At 41.4% G+C, this 23,393-nt stretch overlaps 1 protein-coding gene, 1 long non-coding RNA gene and 1 pseudogene across 3 annotated transcripts in view; 2 read left to right on the top strand and 1 right to left on the bottom strand.

Moving 5' to 3' along the window:
* The window catches only part of LOC117031985 (uncharacterized), a 51,167-nt gene extending 36,686 nt beyond the window's left edge, over window positions 1-14,481 (bottom strand). Inside the window, exon 1 of the long non-coding RNA XR_004424663.1 lies at window positions 14,146-14,481. This is a non-coding gene — a long non-coding RNA (uncharacterized LOC117031985). The remainder of the gene's footprint in view (window positions 1-14,145) is intronic.
* The window catches only part of PCSK5 (proprotein convertase subtilisin/kexin type 5), a 400,588-nt gene that overhangs the window by 372,525 nt on the left and 4,670 nt on the right, over window positions 1-23,393 (top strand). For both annotated transcript variants that reach the window (XM_033123075.1, XM_033123076.1), the window contains 7 exons: window positions 2,323-2,540; window positions 3,473-3,709; window positions 6,624-6,854; window positions 8,030-8,207; window positions 11,928-12,145; window positions 19,849-19,949; window positions 21,549-21,735. In XM_033123075.1, the coding sequence (XP_032978966.1) occupies window positions 2,323-2,540; window positions 3,473-3,709; window positions 6,624-6,854; window positions 8,030-8,207; window positions 11,928-12,145; window positions 19,849-19,949; window positions 21,549-21,735 (1,370 nt within the window). The remainder of the gene's footprint in view (window positions 1-2,322; window positions 2,541-3,472; window positions 3,710-6,623; window positions 6,855-8,029; window positions 8,208-11,927; window positions 12,146-19,848; window positions 19,950-21,548; window positions 21,736-23,393) is intronic.
* LOC117031984 (peptidyl-prolyl cis-trans isomerase A-like) lies at window positions 18,417-18,860 on the top strand (annotated as a pseudogene).

The following is a 23,393-nucleotide window of genomic DNA, read 5'->3' on the forward strand; positions in this document are numbered from 1 at the left end:
CTAAGTAGGATAATTTATACATAATGAAGTACAATGGCAAATTTGGCAATTCTTGCCAATATTTAATTAATATAAACAACCAATTTCTATTTTCTAGCCACAAATAAATGGCTTATTTATCTAAAAAAAAAAAAAAAAAAAAACCACCATTGTACTTCTTAGAGCCTAAGTACGCAAAGAGCTAAGAAATTCCAAGGGAAAAGAACCCATTTAGAAACAGCTGCTGGTTGAGTGTCTGTGATACCTAGGCACTACGCTACGCGCTTCGAATGTACACTCCATGAATCCTCACATGCATCCTCTTATGCAGACACCATTATTTCCCCCACTTTACAGATGCGGACAGGGGTAGCACGCCCAATATCACACAACTAATACACAGTACAGTCCAGATTTCCAAATCTCTCCAGCACTGAAGTACATGTGTACTGTCATTGCACAATGCCACTTTCTCATCCAACTGGGTTTTCTTTTTTTAAATAACAGCTTTATTGACATATAATTCACACACCACACAATTCAGCCATATAGGTGTACACTTCAATGCTTTTTAGTATATTCATACAGTTGTGTGATCATCACAATTGATTTTAAAATACTTCCATCACCCCCAAAAACCAAAACTCTGTATGTACCTTTTGAGCCATTACTCCCAATTTCCCCCAGCCCTAAGCAAAAACTAATTTATTTTCTGTCCCTATAGATGTGCCTATTCTTGAATATTTCACATAAATAGAATGCTGAAAAATATGATCTTTTTGACTGGCTTCTTTTATACAGCGTATTTTCAAGTTGTTGACATTTCTGAGAAATTGCCCTTTTGGGTGTGATCCATCCTAAAACAGCAACAAGATTTATAACAGCAACATAACCTGCACTAAAACAGCATCCAGGTATTCAGAATTATATATAAGTCAGCATTAGTGGCCACTACTTGTTCAAATATAGTATATATATATATATATTCATGAAAAGAAAGTTTCGGTAGTAAGATACATCATTATAGTGATTGTTCAAAAGACAATGTAAAACATAAGTTGCGTTCATAGTCACCAAATATGAACAGATTTGAAGCTCTGGTAGAAGAAAAATGGTCTTCCTTTAAGCACTGTCACTCTGGGTGTCTAAATTATAGGCAAAGCTCCAGAACCTTCCAGACACAGCTTTCACATTACATATTTACCTGAGCCAAGACTTCAATATAAAGTACTTTGAATTTAACAGCTTAATATAGGTGGCCGTTTCTCCCAAAAAGAAACATCTATCTTCTTAAATAAAAATAACAGTGAAATAAAGTATCCACAAATAAGTTTTGTTAATGCAAGGAAAAGACAGGAGGACAAATTACTGGGCAGATTTACAAGGTGTGATAAAAAATTATAGTGAATGTTTAAATTTTTAAAAATTTATTACAGTAAGACACATTGCCATTAATCCCCATCAAAATATTCACCCCTCACTTTGAACACACTTATCCCATCATTCTTGCCATTTTCTGAAGCAGTTCTGAAAGTCCTCTTTCGTGAGTATCTTTTGTTGTGCTGTTGTCGCTGCCTCAATGTCCTGAATCGATTAAAAAAATTTACCTTTCATGGTCATTTTGACTTTGGGGAACAGCCAGAAGTTGCATGATGCCAGATCCAGTGAATAAGGAGGATGAGGACACACCACATGTTTTTATTTGACAGAAACTGCCATACCAGAAGCAATGTGTCACACGGAGCCTTTCTTATATATACAGACATAGAACTCCACCTGGAAGAAGTGAAGCACACAAACAAATCCTCCAATAGCAGTGCTCCAAATATGTTTGATGCTGTGTGCAAATGTTATATGTGTATGTTTGAAAAAGCCATTAGAGGTTGGTTGAGAATATCCAAAAGCAAAGTGCTTCCGATTTTACAGGGAATTAAACCTTTTGAGCCTTTTAAAAATAATGTTTTGAATTTGTTAAATTGAATTTTTTTCATTAAACACATATAAAATGGAATAAAAAACATTTTCTACTCAAACATAAGGCTCTAACAAAAAAAGAAGTGAAAATTAGGGGACAAAATAGGGAAATCAGAAGATGACTAAATTAAATATAAATTAACAAAAGTTGTTTTCAAACAAACCAAATTCACAAGGATGCTATCTACCCTTTCATTTTATTTTTCCAGACTTGATGTTTGACCACACCTCCTCAGGAAATCTGATGGATTCATGTTGGTCCACAATAGTAGCACTCCTTCCATTTTCAGTCCTACCTCCTTTGCCATCAGGTGTGAATAATTTCCCTACTTGGAAGGCTTCTCCAGCCCATCTCTCTTCTCCCTACAGGGGCTTCTATGCAGAAGATGGCACATGTGGACGCTGTAGCTCCCCTTGCAGAACATGTAATGGAAATGCCACCAACTGCCACTCTTGTGAAGGAGGCCTTGTCCTGCACCAGGGAGTGTGCCAGGAAACATGCTCCGAGAGGCACGTGGCCGTGGAGGGGGTGTGCAAGCATTGCCCAGAGATGTGTCAGGAGTGCATCCATGAGAAAACGTGCAAAGGTATCTTGGAGCATCTCGGGAGAGAGTGTGGCTCTGCCAAGCCACCTGGCTGGGGCCAACTATTGGAGGGTGGGATATCCAAGCAGGACTAGGGGAACCAGTGTCCCTACCTTTACTGAAACTTATATACTTCTGTGCACGTCACTGAGGAAAGTGAGGGTGAGATAAAGCCTTTCCATTATGGATTCTGTAAGTTAAGACAGACAAAAGCCCATTGTACGTGATTTCTTCCACATGTATGTACTGCGCATTTAGGTGTGCCAAGCACTGTCCCAAGTTACCAGCAACTCTAAGAATAGCATTCTGATTAGGAGTTTTTCTCTGGAATTATCTCCCAAGAAAGGCTTATTTCCTCTGCAGAATAAGACAGATTCGTTTAACTGATGCTGTCCTATCCAAAGGATTCTTTTGGGGTAACCTATAGTGTTTTCCAGAATTCCCTCCAAAAGAAGAGAATGAACATAAACACGCAATGCATTCTTCATACTGATTAACCATGTATATTTCATTGGTCTACCCTATCAGCGAATGAAAAATTAATCTAAGAATTCCTAAACTGCTTTCAGTATTAAATAGAGCCTGAGGTGCTCAATACAGCTTGAAAAATCTGGTAATGCTTTTCGGGTTTCCAGAACAATACCTCCAGCATCTCAGCTATCACTTGTCTGCCACAGCACTATAATCTTTTGCACTTCTAAGCATTTCAGGATATAAACCCAGCACCATCTAATGGGGCCTCCATATGTAGTCTCCAAACCCAAGGCAGGGCTTGTGTGACATGGAGGATGTGTCCTGGTGGGATGGGGGTGGGGCAAGTGTACACTCAGGTCAAGTGAGCCAAAGTAGTGGGCGATGGGCTAGCCACTGTGGAAGAAGTGAATGCCTTTCTCCTATCTCCTGGGGGTAACCTGCTGTATTCCCCTCCCCCACAGACTGTATGCCTGGGTCCTTCCTATATGAGGATACTTGCCATCAGTCCTGTCCCCAACACTTCTATGCAGACGAGCACCAGTGCGTTCCCTGCCATGAAGACTGTCTGGAGTGCAGTGGCCCCTCAGCGGACGACTGTGACCTCTGTGCTGACTCATCCTTGGTTCTCTATGATGGACAATGTTTGAATGAGTGTCCAGCAGGGACTTACTATGAAAAAGAGACTAAAGATTGCAAAGGTAAAGATTCAGGGTACACGGCCGAGGGCCGCATCCCAGGGAGCCTAATGGGATGATGGGTTTCTGCCAAGACAAAGCAGGGTTTGCACAGTTCCAGCTCCAGAGCTGATGTTCCACCCCTTTCCCTCATATTTTCAATCTGCTCTAATTTATTGTTTTTCTTTAAATGAATCATTTGTTACCTTTGATCATGTACCTTTTATCAGCAATGAATCATGTTGACACTTCTCACAACAGTAGCTGATCAAAAAGGATTCTCACATGAATGTTTACAACACAGATAATGGGCCTTCAAAAGTCAGCCAAAATGAAAGATTTTTTCCGAAAACTTTAACTCGTAAAGGTTTATAGCAGCATAAGGAATGGCGAGCCACAGAGGATTTTCTCGGTGCCTCTATCTCCCTTCATCATTTGCCTCCGAAAGCTGCCCTCCTTCCCTCCTCATCACCCTCGGCTCCTCCTGCCGTGGGTCCCCTATTCCATCTCCCACTCAGCACATCAACCTCTACACATTCGAGAAAGAATCTGCTATTATTTATGTGTCCTTATGTTTCCTCTGGGCATGGGTTCTTTTCTTCTTACTAATTATCAGGAAACAGAAAAACTGAACAAATTGCCCATTACTAGAGGAATGCTCAAGCAAGTGAGAGAAGCATTCTGGGAAAAGGGACTTATCTCCTTCTCCCCCCATTTTTTTTTTCTGAGACATAATTGACATGTTATACTTCATTTGTGTAAGTTTAAGGTATAGAGCATGATGACTTGATATACATATATATTGAAAAATTATGACTACAATAAGGTCAGTTAACACATCCATCACCTCACATAGTTACTTTTTTTTTTTTTTTGGTAAGAACATTTAAGATCTACTCTCTTAGCAACTTTCCAGTATACAATACAGCATTGTTAACTACAGTCATAGGATTCACTCAAACTAGGCAACCCGTGGTAATTTAGCCCCCAGGGTTGCCTCCAAGCAAACAAAAGATTGAGAAGCAGGCCCCTTGAGCATAGTGCGAGTTCGAGGGTGAACTCACATGGCAGGAGAAACTTTGGGCCACCTATGTCCCAGAACGGATTCAGAGAAATGTTTTTTGGCAGGACATGAAGATGTATCTCACTCCTGAAGGCTTTCTGCTCTAGCCTTATGATCCAGATATACGCGTTGTGTGTTTTAGTAAAGCACTCTTTAGTGTCAATGTCCCAAAGAACATGGACTTGAAGATGGGCCACTGTGCCTGCGAAGCAGAAGAGACAGGAGTCAGCATGGGATGTATGGGAGCTGGGGACCTGTTCCCACAAGAGGTTTAGAGACTCAGCCAAAGGCCTGCAGTGCCATCTTACCTGTACTAGGGCAGGAAATGGGGTTCAACTTCTGACCTTTCTCTGGTGTTCAAAAATAAAAGTAATTTGCATATAGAGAATTTTACAGGTCTCAGAGTACATTTACTTAACTTACCAGATTTATTTTTGTCATTGAGAAAGGACCCTGGTTCTCATCCCATGGTTGCCCATTCGAATAAACTAAGGACCTTTGGACAAATGCAGGTGCCTGGGCTCATTCAGACCAACTCTACTGTTGGAAACTGTCTTCAGGTCTCTCCCTGCAATGTTATTGCATCTTCCTTCCACCAGTCCAGAGGGAGGCTGAGGGAAGCTGGCACTAGGAAAAAAAAGGGTGACCACCTTCTTTTCCAGAAAGAAGAAACAAAGGACCTGAGCTAAACATTAAGATCTGGGTGGATGTAGAAAAGCATCCAGAACCATGCAATCTCCAAACAGGATCTCCTCTAAGAAACACAAGGACTTGGGATCCATTCTGATCACCCTGAATTATCCCCTACGAGATAGCATAGACACCTCTAAGAATCCCATACCTTTCCCAAAGCACTGGAGCAGAAATAGCAAGAGCTAACGTTAATTAGGGTCCTGTGTTTCACTCCCGACCCTCCCTTTTCCAGTGAAGTGACTTAGCACATATAGCCTCAGTTTCCTGATCTAGATAGAATGAGATGATGCCAATCACCGTAGTAATATTATGTGTCGAGTCAAACAGGGAGTGCTTACTGGGGGCCTACTATGTGCCATGTGCTCTTCCAGGCCTAAGGAACAGCTGGGGACAATACGGACAGAATTCTGCCCTCTTAGAGTTTACGTTCTTTTGGGGAAGGCAGACTCTAAAGAAGATAAATCAACAGGAAAATAAGGCAGGGAAGGGGGACAGGAAATTGGGCAGAATGGAGATGAAATTAGAGAGGGAGGCCTGGAACATATCACTGATAAATGCAGGAAGCAAACCACACATAGATCTGGGAAAAGAAAATTCTAGTCAGAGGTTAATGGCACTGCTAAAATGCCTAGGTTAACTGCTTTTATTTTCTTTGTCTAACAAATATTTTCTGAGTGCCTATTATATGCCAGGCTCTCTCATAGGCATTGTGCATTTGTAAATGAATATAAAAGAGGCCTTTTTTGTCAATAGGTAAGTATAATACATATCAATGTTATGGTAAGTTCAAGGTATTCTGGGAAGTCACCGGAGGACCGCAAAATAGAGGAGTTATTGTGGTGAAAGTCGGGCCACAAACGAGTGTCTGCCCGTGATGCTGCAGAATTGCTTATTATCATTTTGTTGCAGTTTGGGTAATTACAGTAAGTCTTACTAAAGTTTCTGAGGTGGCTGCTGCAGGAATGGGATGTCTAATTATTACAGAGAATTTTTTCTCAATTTGCAACAAGAATGCTCTACCCAGAGTCCAAGAGCTGTACCCAACTCCTAGCTCCACACCCTTGGCACAGAGCCCTAGAAATCTCGAGAAGAAAAGAGGAAGGAATGTGAATACTCCTTCCAGGGGAACTGGGCGACCTGGCCCTCTCTCACTCTCTTCCTGCTGCTCCCACCCACCCACAGATTGCCACAAGTCCTGCCAGTCCTGCTCATCCTCTGGGACCTGCACGACCTGTCAGGAAGGCCTGAGAGTGAACAACCACGGGAAGTGTGTGCCTCACAAAGAATGCGCCCCCTCCGAGTACTGGGAGGAGGGGGCTGTGGGATGCAAGCCCTGTCACGCTAAGTGCTTCCGCTGCTCAGGACCCTCCGAGGACCAGTGTCTCACCTGCCAGAGGCACAGCCTCCTTCTCAGTGAGTCACTTTCCTCTGAGGCGGGTTTTGTCTTTCCCTCCATCTGGGAAACTACCTTTCACAATGCCTGGTGCCCAGTAGATATTGGTGTCTTTCTTTTTAATGTTTTACTTTGTGTTTGGAAAATTTTCAAACCTACAGAAAAAATGCAAGAGTGAGAATAGTACAAGGAACATTGCACATATGCCCTTTACCCACTTCACCCACTGGAGTTACGGAGACAAACTGGCTTCTGGCCTAGAATTCGCCAGTGGCTCACACTAAAAATTCAGGAGAGCCTGACTTCCATTCAGTGAGATTAAGCAGAATCTGGGGAAGAAGTTACCTCTAAGAACTGCGTGCTGACCTGCAAAGCCAGCAAACCTCAGGTTTTTACTTTCTAATTAAACCACCCTCAATTTCCACCCCTAAATATTGTTCGGGAAGAAGAAAAGGCAAGAATCAGCAGCTCCACTGGGGTTGGTGGAGGACAGACTGGGCTGGTGTGGGGCTGAACACCCCGGCTCCAACCCTTCTTGCTGTATAGAGCTCAGGATTTGAGGTTTTAATCTAATTGTTAAATACATGGGCAAAACAGTCTCAATGTCCATAGAACTTTCTGTCATGATGGAAATGGTCTCTGTCTGTGCTCATACAACTGAGGAACTGAAGTTTTAATTTTATTTTATTTGAATTCATTTAAATTTCAAGAGTCACACTGTGGACAGCACAGCAGACTGAGGGTAAAATCTTATACATTATTAGAGGGCATATATTCAAGGCTGGAAATGGAGAATTAAAATTGTGGGAACGTGTCATCACACTTTCTGCTTTCTTTGATGGAGTCCTGACTCTTGCTACCCCAGGCCCTGCTTTCAATGTACTCCCTCTCCTGGGAGACCCACACATACTCTAGCTCATTTCGATGTTTGACAGGCTGTGGTTTCTGTCCTGCCCAACACAGCCAGTCCACTCTGACCTCTCTTTTCTTTCAACTCCTAATGGCCTTATGGTTGATTCTATTTCTTGGACATTCACGTTAGCTCCCCACGATATCCATCAGCCCCAGGGACATTGTCTCAATTCTCCTGCATCCTCTCCTCTCTCCATGGTGCACAGTGGGGAGCAAAGAGAGGAGGTTTGGGAGACACGTGTCATACTTGATACCAAGACAGAGTCTTTTCTTCCTTTGGCAGACACAACCTGTGTGCAGGACTGCCCCGAGGGCTATTATGCTGATGAGGACAGCCACCGGTGTGCCCCCTGCCACAGCTCTTGTAGGACATGTGAAGGAAGACACAGCATGCAGTGTCTCTCCTGCCCACCAGGCTGGTTCCAGCTGGGAAAGGAGTGCCTGCCCCAGTGCAGGGAAGGGTAAGCTGCTCAACAGACTTTTCCCTAATTTAATCGCATAACCACTCCAGATCTCACTATTAGCAAACCTATTTTGCAGCTGAGGAAGCTAAGTCTGAGAACGTGTATATAACCAGATTGAATTCTCACTGCTAGCAAGGGATAACGATGAGAGTTGAACCCAGGTCTAACAGTCTCTAAAGGATTTCAGCCAGTTCATACTAATGGAAAAGGAAACAGGAAAGGCGAGTGACCCAGTGAAAGTACACAAAGGGACAGATTGTCAAATCAAACTCACAGGCCAAACTTCACTAATAATTCAAAGGATATAAGCAATCACAAGACAGAGGTGAAGTATTCTTCCTTTAGAGAAGTCCAAGACCATGAATGTAGGTGCTTTCTCATCTTCATTAGGATTTATTTTGATCAGATTTAATATGAGAGGTCTAAGTGATGCATGTGGAACGTAGATTTCACAAAAGGAACAATTTCAGTTAAATATCTCTATTTAATTCTCCACTAATTCTTCAACCTGCCATGCCCTCATAAACCCACAAATTCCAGGATTCATTATTATAAGCAACCTAGACACACAGATGTATCCTTCAAAAGCATTTTACAGTTAAGCACTCTCTATTATTTTTTTGCTAGGAGAAACTACCAGTGTATTTACCAGGTCTTCTTACAAGCATACTTGGAAGAGGATTTGACTGGGTCATCCCTTTTTTATCCACAGGCATCCCAGTAAAGAGAAAGATTGATTACAGGCCTGTTGCTAACTCTTCCTTCCCAGTGAGTAAACTAGAGCATTGAGAGTTTCCAGACCCAAATTGAAAGGTTGTAACCTTAGACTTTCCCCAAATGCTTTCGCCCAAATTGGCACATCTCTTCAGTTCTAAGCAATCACTGCTAGATGACTCATTTTAGTACTATGCACTGCCTTATGTTTTGATTTGCCTCATTCATTCACCCATTCATTCAACACATGCTTAATGAAGAACACCTTGTATGTATAAAAAGAGTAAGACAGACGTTGACCTTCAAGAACTTATTCTTCTTATATATCTCTTCCCAAGAAAGTTACAAGCTCCTAGAAGAAAATCACCTCTTATTTTTCACACATGTTACTACAACACCCAGAAAAGAAGCACACACGTTAGTAGTACCCAAAACACACCAGCCATATAGATCAATGAAGATAGGACCCTGCCAGACAAGAGAGGTTATGGGGCGGCCTGCCTGAGCCCTTCCCCTTCATTCTAATAAGTGCCTGAAGAAATGTGGATCCCATGTAAAGAATATCCATCTTCCTCAAATCAAGTCATTAAATATTCTAAAGCACAATAAAGGGGTAAAATCCTGTGATCTAAATAGATTGCGACCATGGAATTAAGAAGACAATTGTTCCATGGTGTGCGAAGTTGCCCATTCAGAAGAGAGGCATGGGTTGCCATAAATCTCTTTAATGGGGAATGAATAGGGTATGAATGAAGTAGAAGTGCACATATTAAACTGAAATGGTTCCTCTTGTAAAACCAATGATTCACATGCATTGCATAAACTTCAGATGTTAAATCTCTTTCCCTTGGAAAGGCAGGTATGTAATTCTCTGCACCCTGTCCCAACATACACAGTTATTTTGGTGTTTAACCTCAGAGCAGGATCTTAGAGGTCTGTTATTATTTGTACTTTTGCACAAGATCCTCTTCAAGGCTGTAAGGCTCAAGAGATTTTCATGCAAGAGTCACCAAAGTAAGCATTGGCACTATATTCTTCTTTTAAACTGATCTACTAAAGTCTTCATTCTTTCTTTTAGCACTACCCTTTGATTATTTTTAAAACCTACTTGGCATTGATAATCTTTCTTTCCCACAGTTTCTACTGATTCTCTTCATCTTCATAACATTAGTAAAGAATGTTTGTATGCTGCTTTAGAGTTTACATAGTATTTCCACTCACTATGTATCTTTACGTTATGATTTGATTCTACAACAATCCTATGATGTTAATATTCTCTCCATTTCACAGATGAGGAAAGCAAGGCTCAGAGAGGTTGAATGACTTGCCCAAAGTCACAGTTACTAATACATGGTGGAGTCAAAACTAAAAATCAGATCTTCTGACTTCAATCCTGTGTATTCCCTCTGTTTTGTGTGGGTTTATACTTTTCCCTGTTGCTTTCTGTTTTGAATCTTATGTGATCTTTATCAATAATTCAATTCATTGTTGGTGCTTTCTTTCGTTCTCTTTTCATCACCTTGTCACTCAAATACCTCCGAATCTCAGTGATTGACTTGTAGCATTAATTGTTCTCCACCTAACTGCAGAAGGTGAAACCAGCCTTGATTTGCCACTAACTGGGCCACTGAGGTACAAGTGTACTCATTCAGACCAATGACAAATGGCTACGTAGAAGCAGGCTCAACTTTATCTAGCCATGGTGTTAGTTTTCAACAAGTTAGTAGAACTTAAACAAAATGAAACAAATGAAACAAATGAAAAAAATAAACAAATGAAACAAACAAATGAAATAAAACAAAATGAAACAAAACAAAACCTAATGAAGCTAATAGTTTTGTGCCAGAGAAACCAAAGCTTCAGTGTGAGATGTCCAGAGATGCCAACATGTGTCATATGACCTCTAGAAGTTCATCTTGGACAATGATTCCTTTTCTCTCTTCTATCTTACTTGAAAATGTTTAATTTTCCTTCAAATAATGCACTGCTGTTACAATGGTACTTAACAGGTAAATTCAAATCACATTGCCCACTTTACTAGCTGTTTACCGTTACGCAAGTTGTCTAAATTCCCTGAGCTTCAATTTTTACACGTGTAAAATAGAAATCATAATATGTAAATCATATGGTTTGCTATAAGGATTAATCATAAAATTCATAATTATCACTAACATACATTAATCAATAATATGTCAGGCACTATTTTAATAAATTTCTCAGTAATAACTTGTTTAATTTTAGGTACTTACAGTAATCCCCGTATTATAGACCTGAGACACAGAGATGTTATGTGATTTGCCCAAGGTTGCACAGCTCATAAGTGGGATGGCTGGGCTTTGACCCCATGCAGTCTTGTTCCAAAGGGCAAGTTCCTAACTGCCGCACTCTAGTGTCTCATTTTTAGGTTCAACAAGGTGAAATACTAAATTGATGAAGTCCCTAGTGTACTATCAGGTATATAGTATTATAGAAACTTAATGAAGTTATAGTCAGCCCCCAGAAATCTTTTCAATAGAGGTTACAGCTATTATTATGAAGACATAAATATCACTCATGTCACCTTCTATTTCAAGATGTTTTTTTAAATTGAGAAATTAGAAGAATTCAGAGGTACATTTAACATGTCTCCCATTCCCTGATCCCATTCAATGCAACTTAAAGCTTGAATTTTCAAGTGGAAAAGCAGGTGGGTATACAGAAAGCAAAGGTAGTGACCAGTCAATGTGGCACTACTACGTGAGATAAGTACTAGGTCCTCTCATATGTATTATCTAATTTAATCCTCACAAATAGCAGGGAAGGGATTGTCATGCCCAATTTAAGGGTAAGAAACCTGAGAATCATTAGATTTGTGAATATAATTAGTAATGAAGCTAACGAGTAAAGAGTCTAAAGTAACCCAGCTTGTAAATGAATACTGTCTGAGTAACCATGATTCTTCCACCACACTCCACTTAGAAGCAAAGCTTAGAATTCAGTCTTTGCTCCCCTCCTCGGTTTCAGGTATTATGCAGAAAACTCCACTAGACGGTGTGAGAGGTGTAACAAGAGCTGCAAGGCGTGCCGGGGCCCGCAGCCCAGCGACTGCCTGTCTTGCGATACATTTTTCTTTCTGCTCCACTCCAAGGGAGAGTGTCATCGCACCTGCCCAGAGCATTACTTTGCAGACCACAGCACGCACACCTGTGAGAGATGCCACCCAATTTGCAAAGAATGCAAAGGTGAGGGTGTAGCTATCATTTTGCATGTGCAAATGGAAAAATGAAAAGTTTTCCATCCTACTGAGCCCCTCTCTTTTGTTCACCACCTTTGGAGGTTCCTAGTTTGTCAATCTCATCACCAGTCCTCTCCAGCATCAGCACCCTTTGCTCTCTCTCAGCTTCCACATCTGACTCTGACATGGGCTGCTCCTGCACCACACTGCTGCCTCTTCAGATTCTCCTATCCTTCAAGGCCCAGATATAAGCTCTGCCCTTCCGGGAAGTGTTTTCCTCCTATTCTGTCTTCCTTCTCTACCTGTTGAGCTTGGAATCTCCCTAGAGAAATCTTTCATTACTTCAACAACTACTTAAGACGTCTGCCTCAGATTCTCCCAAGTTCCATGTTTACTTTCCAGATACCTACTTATCTGTCCCAGAGTAAACACAATCTGGGTTTCCTCTGAGAGTCACTCCTTCTGTTAATAGACCCACTGTCCAACCAATTGCCCAGGTGTGATACCTTGGAGTCATCCTCCTCTTGCCTCCTGCCCAACCTACCTACCCTCTAGCAGAGGTAAATCTCAAGGTCTGTTGATTCTGTCTCCTAAGCAGTCTCTCTTCTAAACCTTTCTCTACTCAGATCTCTTTCTCCATTCTCACTATCCTCATTCTCAGCCTCTCTTAGCTGACTTTCTGAAGTAACCAACATGTCACCCCAACTCTGGTCTTACCCCAACCCAGGTCATCCTGTACATTTTTGCCAGAGTGATCTTTCTAAAATCCAAATCTGCTCATTTTCTTCCATAGCTTGACACAGAAATATGATCACGGTGAATTCTTCTCAGCATTTAGGAAAGAAATACCTCCTACAATATTTTGCTAAAACTTATTAGGTTGATATTGATAGCTGGTAGGATACGTTCCTGTTACTCTTTTCAAAATTATGTTGGCTCCTCCTAGCCCTTTTTCTAAATAAATTTTATAATCAGCATTTCCCCTAGCAAGCCTTCCCTAACCCCTCCATTCTGTGTTTCTTTAGTACTCTGCATTCATTCATCTATTTATTTATTCAATAAATATTTATCCAGCACTATGGCCAGACAGTGTCGACACAACTGTGAACAGGAGAGTCAAGGTCCCTGCAGCCCAGAGAGAATATTTTGTAATTGTTTACTTATTCTTTGTCCCTCGCTGAGGTAGACTGAGGTCCTCAAAGGCACAAATTAATGTCTTATCTTTGTAGCTCTAGCTCTCAGCACTGTCACAGGAGCAGGTGGAGGTGTTGGGTCACATCAGGGGCACCTCTGATCAAGAGCATCTCAGCAGATGGTGGCAGCGCCAGTAGGGGAGGTCACACCTGCTGAGGTCATGAGGGTATAGCAGCAAGCTGCAGCCAGGGCGGCAGCGGCCAGGGATGTAGGCCCAAAGCCCCAGCTATGGCAGCGGCTACTATAGTCCATGACCCGTCTCGGGCAGTGCAGCTCTGCCATCTGTTTGGCTTCCATCTCAAGCCCATCACAAAGATGACCATCAGTGTGGCCCTCCCGCAGCTGAAGCAGCCAGAGAAGTCCATCCCACTGGGACGTGATAGAAAGACTGAAGGGCATGGAGCACAACCACCAGTTCTCCACACTCCAGATTTCCAAGAGCACCGAGGCCTTCATCTGTCTCGAGGGCGAGGTGGAGAGCAAGAGTCTGCGTAAGCCTTTTCTGGCCTGCCTCCACGGCAAGACCATCCTCAAGGAGCACGTCACCAAGTTCACAATCAATTCCCCCACCTGACACGACTGGGGCTCCTTCTTCCACAATGAAAAGGATATGAACGAAATGCTGCCAGAAAATAGGCAGATACGATTCACCTGGAGGGGCTACCCTGAAAAATGGTTCTCCCCAAAGGAGTCGGGCTTGGAGAAGCCCAGGCACGGAGGTTCTGGTCAAGGTGTTTGGGGAAACGGAGACATGGACCCCTACCGGGAGGTGCTGCCCCCCTACCGGGATATGACAGGCAGGAACTTCCATACCTTCAGTTTCCAGGAGCACTTGGTCTTCGAGGTGTAGGTCCGGCATCTGGAGTACATGGGCTTCACGCCAGCCAAGAGCACCTGCGCAGGACAAAGCTCACATATGACGGCGAGGCTGTGGCCTGCAACATTAAGGTTTCTTTTGATTCGACCAAACCCCTAAGTGAAGCCTCAAGAAACGGCAGCTTGAGGGGCTGCCTTAGGAGCTGCAACAGTAGAGAAAACAAAAGCGCCAAGAGAACAAGGCAAAGGAGAAGCAAACAAAGGAAACAGAAAGAAAAAAAAAAAAACTAGAGGGCCAGCCCGGTGGCTCAGGCAGTTAGAGCTCCATGCTCCTAACTCCAAAGGCTGCCGGTTGGATTCCCCCATGGGCCAGTGGGCTCTCAACCACAAGGTTGCCAGTTCGACTCCCGCAAGGGATGGTGGGCTGCGCCCCCTGCAACTAGGGCAACTGGACCTGGAGCTGAGCTGTGCCCTCCACAACTAAGACTGAAAGGACAACAACTTGACTTGGAAAAGTCCTAGAAGTACAAACTGTTCCCCAATAAAGTCCTGTTCCCCTTCCCCAATAAAATAAAATAAAATAAAAAAAGCAAGAACTAGAGAAAGAAAAAGAAGGGAGATTCACAAGAGGGAATAAAAACAGAGGAATTATGCACTCCGTCGGAATCAGGAAAAAAAAAAAGCTTGAGAAGCTACAATCAGAGGAGCCGAAAAAGCTACAAGAAAAAATAAAACTGGAAGAGTGGAAGCTGCTACTGGCTCAGAGGCCCCTGCCGCCCATCAGGCTACCTGCCGGGCAGCTGAGCAGGGCTGAGGTACCTGCTGCAGGGCGGTTGGTCTTGATGTTCTGCACCGGGGCCTCCTCTTCCTGCTTTGGGCGGGGATCCGTGCGTTTCTCTGAAACAGAGGGCCAGAGTCACAGCCCCCAATTTCCTGAGCTGGTTGCAACTGTAACCGAAAGAACTAAGTCTTAATACCAAGAAAAAGAAAAAACAGAACTTGGAGAGAGAGCTCAATGACAATATTTTTATTGTTTTAGAGTGATTCTCAGTAATACAAACATTAAATTACTCCTAGCTGAAAAGTGCTTTACACTAGTGAACAATCTAAACTGACGTGAGAATGGTCATGTGCTATTCATACCAGTCCTAGAATTTATTTTATGTATCTCACAGAATGGTGTTTCAGCAGTATCCAATATAAATGTCATGCAAGCTATACACATACTTTTACATTTTTTGTAATAACATTTTTTAAAATACAGGAAAAATTAATTTTAATATACTTTGTTTAACTAATATACCCAAAATATTGTCATTTGAACATGTAATCAACATAAAAATTGAGATTTTTTTACATTCTTTTTTTTTTGTACTGTCTTTCAGCTCTGCTGTTTATTTTACATTTACAACACAAGTTGGACTAGCCACATTTCAAGTACTCAATAGCACACGTGGCTAGTGACTGCTATGCCGGACAGCACATCTAATTTAGACTAATCGGTTCAGATGGCTGTTAGCAGCAGGCCTCTTCTTTAGATGAAATCTTAGCCTGAATCCTATTATGAAATTGAGCAAGGGCAGAGCTGGGCAGACTGGAGAAGAGGGACCTTAGAGACCCATCTGATGCCTCCCATTGGCCCTTCCCCACTCTTTCCAGTGGTTCCCACTCTTCACCCATTTCCAATTGACTTTAAACTTTGAAAGAAACCCTTCCAAACCAACTGCATTAAATAATTAATTTGTGTTCTCTCTCTCTCTCTCTTTTTCATTCTGGAGGCACGTATAGTTACTGCTCAAAACTTCTAAGCAGAATAAGATAACAAATGAGAGAATACATGGAATTGGGGGTGCAGTGGGAGAGTGGTGGAAAGTTGGCATTGTCATTGGCCGTGTCATGATAAATATTAACTATCTATAAGGTGTTTTGAAAAGTCGAAGGTATCTCTGATACAACCATTATTAGATTTGTGGGGCTTTTATTCTAACTAGGATTGCCAGGTAAACTGCTATATTTTGATTTGCTAATTCTGTAAAACATAATCCCAACCCCCTGAAACTAATATAAAATAATATCGAATGTCAACTGTGATTGAAAATAAATTTTAAAAATAAATAAACAACTCAAGCAATTTTTTTCATCGGGACAATCTCCCTGAGATTGTATCTAAGGGATGACTGGGCATATTTGGGTAAATCTTGAGGCCATCCTGAGTGTTTGTGCCTCCCCTTCCTGTATTTGACCTGAACCTCGAACCTGCCAAGTTGAAGCTTTCAATTTTTGACACTCATTTTTTCTGTTGTCCTTTCTTCACCATACACACCTGTCCTTTTCTGGTTGGTGAATCTTCGTGCTGTCTTCTGGTTTTGCAATTTATAGATTACAAAATTTGGGGAAAGGTTTTCTCTTGAGCTTCGTACTGGGTGAAAAAAAAAAAGTATGAATTCCTTCCTCCTTAAAACATTAGCCATCATGCATTTCATCATGCATGCATGAAAGATACAAGAAAAATTCAGCAACCTACATAAGTAATTTGCCAATTACATTGTATGTCATTCACATTTGACTGCCCAGTAATATTAGGGTGTTAAAAAATATTAAAAGCACTGAGGTACAGGGGAACGGTAGGTCAGGGGATAGCACACTAAGGCCTACTATGTATATGTCTTCATAGGCAACTGATTCTTCCATATTTAGCTCATTCCTTGCCTTCATACATTTAACTTTTTACTTATTCTCCTCACAAAACTCTTTGAAATAAAAATCCAGGCTGGGTAGCCAAACCCTCCCACCTCTCCTGAGCTGCCTCTCTTTCTGTGTGAATGATGCCATGAATTGCCCCCAGGGATTGCTCTGCATTGGTGAATTCATCCCATGGGGGTCAGTCCAAGGGAGAACAGATGGTGAGCTGCTCTGAATTCTAAGGAAACACCACAGCTGTCTTTATAGATCCCAAGGCTCCTGCAGATCCTTAGAAGCAATGATAAATGTAGACTGCTAAACTTGAAAACAATAGAGAACATTCTGGAATCTAACAAACTGCCTCTTGCAAGACTCTGGGTGCCCTCAGTGTGGAGGTTTTGTAATAAATGAATGTAGGAGATGTAAATGGAGTTGCTGATTTGTTACCCAAGATGACAGGTAGTACCTTTAAGGATGGCCCAGGATCTAGGCCTCAGCCAAATGGCTGCTGGTCTGAAAAAAATGTAACCAACCTTAAAGCACACATTTTGTAACCTAACTTTTTGCTGCCTTTTCCCCCTCTTTTAATTTTTCCGACCCTTAATTCTCTTTATAAAGAAAAACAAAAACAAAAACAAACCCCACACTTTTATATTTTAAAATTGGAGTAAGACATCTAAGCTATATTTTAGAAAAATGTAGGGTAGGGAGGAAGGAAGTAGGGGAAGATTGATTCTTTCATCAGAGACCGCAATTATGTTCCAGACATGTGGGAAATTCTGTATGAAGCCAGAGGTAAAATAAAAATAGAATGGCTTTGAATTTATATCACTACAGACAGCCCCCAGTCTAAGAAGCAGTTGAGAAATAAAGCTTTACTCTCTAAGATGTTGTTCATAGCTCAGAATTCATTTTTCCATAGAAACATTATAAACGATTGAGCTCATAGATCAGACATGAAAAGGGGATTTAACTCCATACTGAATGGGAAGGACAGGACTCACAATTCTAATTCAAGTTCAACTAACCACTCTTTAATTTACAATATTCTTCTGATGGGGAGACCTATACAAGTTCCAACTCATAATATCAAGCACATTCCATGTCCTTTATGTCTGTTTGGAACTCCTCAGCAAAAATACCAGGGCCTTCCTAAGTGAAGAAACTATGGCTCAGGTCTCCTGTCTCCAAACTCTCTCCAAGAGCTCTCCCTTGATGTCTGCACAGAAGGAAACGCTTGGGTCAGTCATTCCTGGGGTCTCCGAATTAGGAGAGAAAGGGATTACCACAGGAAACAGAGCCTGTAGACTCAGACCTCCTCTACTTGGCGGTTCATGTGTTAAGGCAGATAAATCTGATAGAAAGAGCACTGGACTGTGTGTGTCAACAAACCTGAATTTGAATCATGACTCAACCATTACCTATGTACCTCAAATGAGTGACTTCACATGTCTGGGCCTTAGTTTTCATTTATTTAAAAAATAATAAACAGGCCTTCCAGACGCCGCCGCCCCGGAGGCCTCCGCGCGCAACCACATCAACCCCACCATGTTCTTCCACATTGTTGTCCACCGCGAGTCCTTGGGCCATGTGTCTCTTTTGAGCTGTTTGCAGACAAAGTTTCAAAGACAGCAGAAAACGTTCCTGCTCTGAGCACTGGGGAGAAAGGATTTGGTTATAAAGGTTCCAGCTTTCACAGAATTTATTCCGGGATTTATGTGCCAGGATGGTGACTTCACATGCCATAATGGCACAGGTGGAAAGTCCGTCCTTGGGCAGAAGTTCGATGATAAGAATTTCACCCTGAAGCATATGGGTCCTGGCATCTTGTCCGTGGCAAATGCTGGACCCAACACAAATGGTTCCCAGTTTTTCATCTGCACTGCCAAGACTGAGGGGTTGGATGGCAAGCACGTGGTCTGCAGCAAGGTGAAAGGTGGCTGAATATCGTGGAGGCCATGGAAGGCTGTGGGTCCAGGAATGGCAAGACGAGCAAGAAAATCGCCATTGCTGACTGTGGACAACTCTGATGAATTCGACTGGTTTTATCTTAACCACCGGACCGTCCCTTCTGTACCTCAGGAGAGCACTCCTTACCCCCATCTGCTTTGAACACCCCATAATCGTTGTGCTCTCACTGCAGTTCGTTGGGTTCCGTATTTTCCTCGCCCCCCCTCCAAATCTAGCTGGGTTGCAGAGTTAAGTTTATGGTTATGAAACAAAAGCTAAACAATTGTCTGTTCTTGTTTGGGTTAGGGTATTGGTGTAGGTTTCATTTTAAGCAGCAAACAGGTTATTTCTAAGACATCATTTGCTATGTTTGTTTAATTCCAGAGTACTTTGTTTTTTGCTTCCCTGACCTAAGAATTAAATGTCACTTAGTATCCCCCAATAAATGAATGAATGAATGAATGAATGAATGAATAATAAACAAATAGGATGTCAAATTTCTGAGAAGAGAGTTTATAATTTTCCAAAGAATTTTAAAGGAAACTATCACCACCATTCCCACAAGTAAGAATCCCTGGACAAAATGATCTGTTAGCTCCTTTTAGCCTTAGCATTTTAAGTTCCAAGTCTAGTGTTATTTCTCAATTACAAACTGCCTAATCGTAATTTATTCACCAAGTTTTGGGACCCCCCACCCCAACCAAATCAGCTGATATCATCTTTGTGCTCTATACTAGTTAAACATTAGCAGAATGACAAAGGAAGGTTTTATAAACTTTCTATGTAATTTCTCATTTTGAAAATCCTCTTGCTTTAATAAAAGATCTATCATCTCCAAATCTTCAATTTCCAGACTGAAAGTTTACATTGATTGAAATAATTGGATAATTTCTAGGTCTTCATTTGGTGTGTAGTAGATTTTTTTTTTTATCACATCCTCAATCAATTCACCCTTCTGTTTCAATTTACTTGACATATTCCTTGCTTTTACGTGTTTTGGAACCAAGACAGAGGTTGAAATCTAAGGTCAGTCTCACAACTTTGAATCATTTTTTTTTTTTCTTTCAGGAAAAGGAGTATTGCAATGCTTATCCTGTGTGTGGAATTACCACCTAGTAGGAGGAATCTGTGCCTTGGACTGTCTTGTGGGGGAATACAGAGTGGGAGAGGTACTGGAAGCTGGGTGTCGTGTGCCTTCTGCCATTTCCACAGAGGGAAATGAGCTACTTTCTCTATGTTATTCTAGGCAAAGTTTAAAAAGTCCTAAAATTCCTATACTCACTATAGTTAAGGTTTAATATTTATAAATCTTCTACCATTGCATCATGGATTAATAGTGCTACCCAACCCCCGCCCCAACACCCTGTGGTTTTAATTTCCATCAAAGGAACTAAGATCTGAGATAAATAATGGGGAAGGTAAGTAATGAAGGCCTCAGAATTAACTCTGCATTCATTATTCATAACCTTAGAAGTTTCAAGTCTGCATAGGAATATTATGTCAGACATTAAAAATGTCTTATCTTCTTTCTTACCTCATTGCTGTCTAACCTGAAACATCTAAATAATATCAGAACTACACAGCTGATGTTGGTCTTTCATTTCCTCCATCTCTTCCTAGTGTATTAGGAGATATATTTTCATTTGCTTGCCTAGAAACCATGGGTTTTCTGAGTCCACTAACTTCTTGCTTGTGTTTCCAAACTTTAGAAATTAAGTAAATCTCTCCATGGTGAAATTAATACGACCAGCATATTCACCTATGAGCTCCCTTTAAATTCTGACAATAACCCTCATTGCACTTTGGTGAAAGTCAGGTTCAGAGATTAAATAGTTGGTAAAGACCATATAAATCCTAAATAACAAAGCTGGGATTGAACCCAAGGGATCTGACTCCTAATCCAGGATTTGATGAGATAATAACAACTGAGAAAGCACTTTAGTGGCCCTGTAAACGTGCAAAGGTGCTCAACAAAGATAATGTCTTTTCCTTCTTTTTCTATTATACCATCCTTACACAGCACAGAAGTGAAACAGGAAGCTATCTTCCCTCATCTACGTTTCCAGTACAAGTGAAGGAGCAATGTGCCACTTTCTCCTTATCTCTCACTAAATTCCCTCCGCACTGAGATTTAACTGCTGTAGTTAAACAATCACAACTTATATTATTCTGGGGCAGAGTCCAAGCAGGTAATGTAAATGAGTGAAGAGTGTTCCATCAAAGAAAATCCTAGTGCAAGCTTGATGAAAAGTGGAATTTGATGTTTCACCTATGTGTTGGCGACAGAGCTAGTAGTGGGGATTATATCAAACAGGAGAGTATCAAATAAGAGAGTCACATTGCCATGTGGGAATGATGAATTTACATGTGAAATATCCCAACTTTGAAATGTGTGCAATGAATTGAAAATATTTTAAACTGTGAAGGTCAATGTATTATGGGCCAGACAAAACTTATCCTTGACAACCTGGTCAAGGTGGTCAGCACATGAGCTGTCAGTTTGTAACCTGAACTATTCTAGAAGCCTGTTTACCCACTATTGTTACCAGCAGATCTCAGAAGGAAAAGTCCCAGCAATGGTTCCATCCAAGTGCAGACGGTTGTCTTTCACCCTGAACAGTTAAAATGGACCCAACCCAAACCACCTTTTTGCTGTCCCCTGCATGCTTCCCTCTTTTATGGAGACGAGATGGAACTCCTATCTGGGAACTCCAGTGCTTTCTTAATCCCTCCCCACTCAAAAGGCATCTCCTGATTGTTCTTAACAGGGGGAGAAATTTAACTGTGAAAAATGCCACGAGAGCTGCATAGAATGCAAAGGACCTGGTACCAAGAACTGCACTGTGTGCCCTGCCAACCTGGTGCTGCACATGGATGACAGCCGCTGCCTTCATTGTTGCAACACCTCAGATCTCACTGATACCCAGGAGTGCTGTGACTGCCAGGATACTACAGGTGAGAAGAGAAGAAGAGCAGTCTGCCAAGAAAGGGCGTGTCCTCAGGAAGCTGAGGGGAGCAGGCAGGAGAGGATAGAAAGTTCCGGAGATTCAATATGGCTACCTTTTTATTGAATGCCTCCTATGTGCCTACTGTACTTGAAACTTCCTGTCCATCATCTCATATAAGTAGATATTATTAATCCCATTTCACAGATGAGGAGACTGAGGCTCAAAGGGTTTGATTAGCAGGCCCAAGTTCACAACAATGTTAAGAGGCTCATCTAGAATTAGAATGTGGGTTCTTCGGACTGCAAAGCCCACAATCTTTCCATTATCATACTGCCTCGAACGTTAGAGCTCAAATAGTTCTAGAATTTCATCTTTATAAATTTACTTTATTCCTTTTTTTTATTCTTTTCTCCTGAGAAAAAAGGAAAAGAATCAACTATCAAGGAAACACCAATATTATATATATTTTTTGTTTTCTGTTCAGATTTTCTTTTAAATCTAATTCAAATTGTCAGTGCTACAAAAGGGTAGACAATATTATATTGAAGAATCATTCTATGGAAATCAGCCCAAATCTAGGCTTCCCATTAGAGACTTAAAGCATTTTAGAAATGAAGTTCATTGAAGGCTACGAAGAAACAAACCTTTTTGTACCAATTCCCAATCCCCCAATTGTCTCCCACGCCCAACTCCATCTGTATGGGTACTTGGTCTTTATTTGCCACAAACTTAGAAAGATTTCAAATGAAGTCATTTATTCTTAAAAATAAAAAATAAATTCTTAAAACATATTCTTTAGTCCTGAAGCAGATCATTTCCTTGGGGTTCAGATGTATCATGGCCCAACAAAAGCAGACATTATATTTATGGGAGCACATCTATTTATAAGTGAAGTAAATCCCAGATCCAAAACTGCTACTTGCCATTTCTGTGTGTTTTTTTTTTTCGTTTATCAGCCTTTTGAACTAAATTCAAAATAGCATCTTTCCAAAAACTGATTATTTTCTTCTATCAGCAATCCCACCCCCCACAAGCAGCTGATTTCCCCAGCTCCTCGTACACATCCACCTTCAGGGTATGATTGCCTAATATCCATGCTGTGTCAGCTAAGAATAATAACCCTCATTACATGGGTTTAAATGAAACCAGAAGTGTGCATGTTGGGTGCAGAGTTTCTGTTCGCTTGTTCCAGCTGAAAACTAGTCAGTCACCTTTCCTGTACCTTCTGTGCCTCTTGAACAGCCCCCTCAGGCAAGTCTGCGGAAGTCTAACCACTCTTGCTTACCTACTCATTCTTCACTGAGACACTTGCCCCTTCAAAGAAGCCAAATCCCAGAGGCGGACCATGACTCTGCAGGCCTAAGACTGTAGAATAGCAAGACATGATTGCATATGGCGCCCTAGCAGTTGATACAACCTCCAAAGGTCTTTTATTGATTCTCCTGCCTCAGGCAGTATTTATCTCCAAGTACCACACACGGATTGCTTACCCATCCCTCTGGTGCTTTAATATTTCCTCCAGGGAAAAATTCTGTGCTGATATTGCTCAAAATGAAAGCCATAATGATAGTGCTGTTACTTTAGAAGAAGAAATTCTGCTTAATGAGCAAAATCCCATGACAATGAAAGTTACAATAAAATAGAAAACTTGAAAAACTTGTTTAT

Source organism: Rhinolophus ferrumequinum, chromosome 12 (genome assembly GCF_004115265.2).
Source record: "Rhinolophus ferrumequinum isolate MPI-CBG mRhiFer1 chromosome 12, mRhiFer1_v1.p, whole genome shotgun sequence".
Taxonomy (NCBI): Eukaryota; Metazoa; Chordata; class Mammalia; order Chiroptera; family Rhinolophidae; genus Rhinolophus; species Rhinolophus ferrumequinum.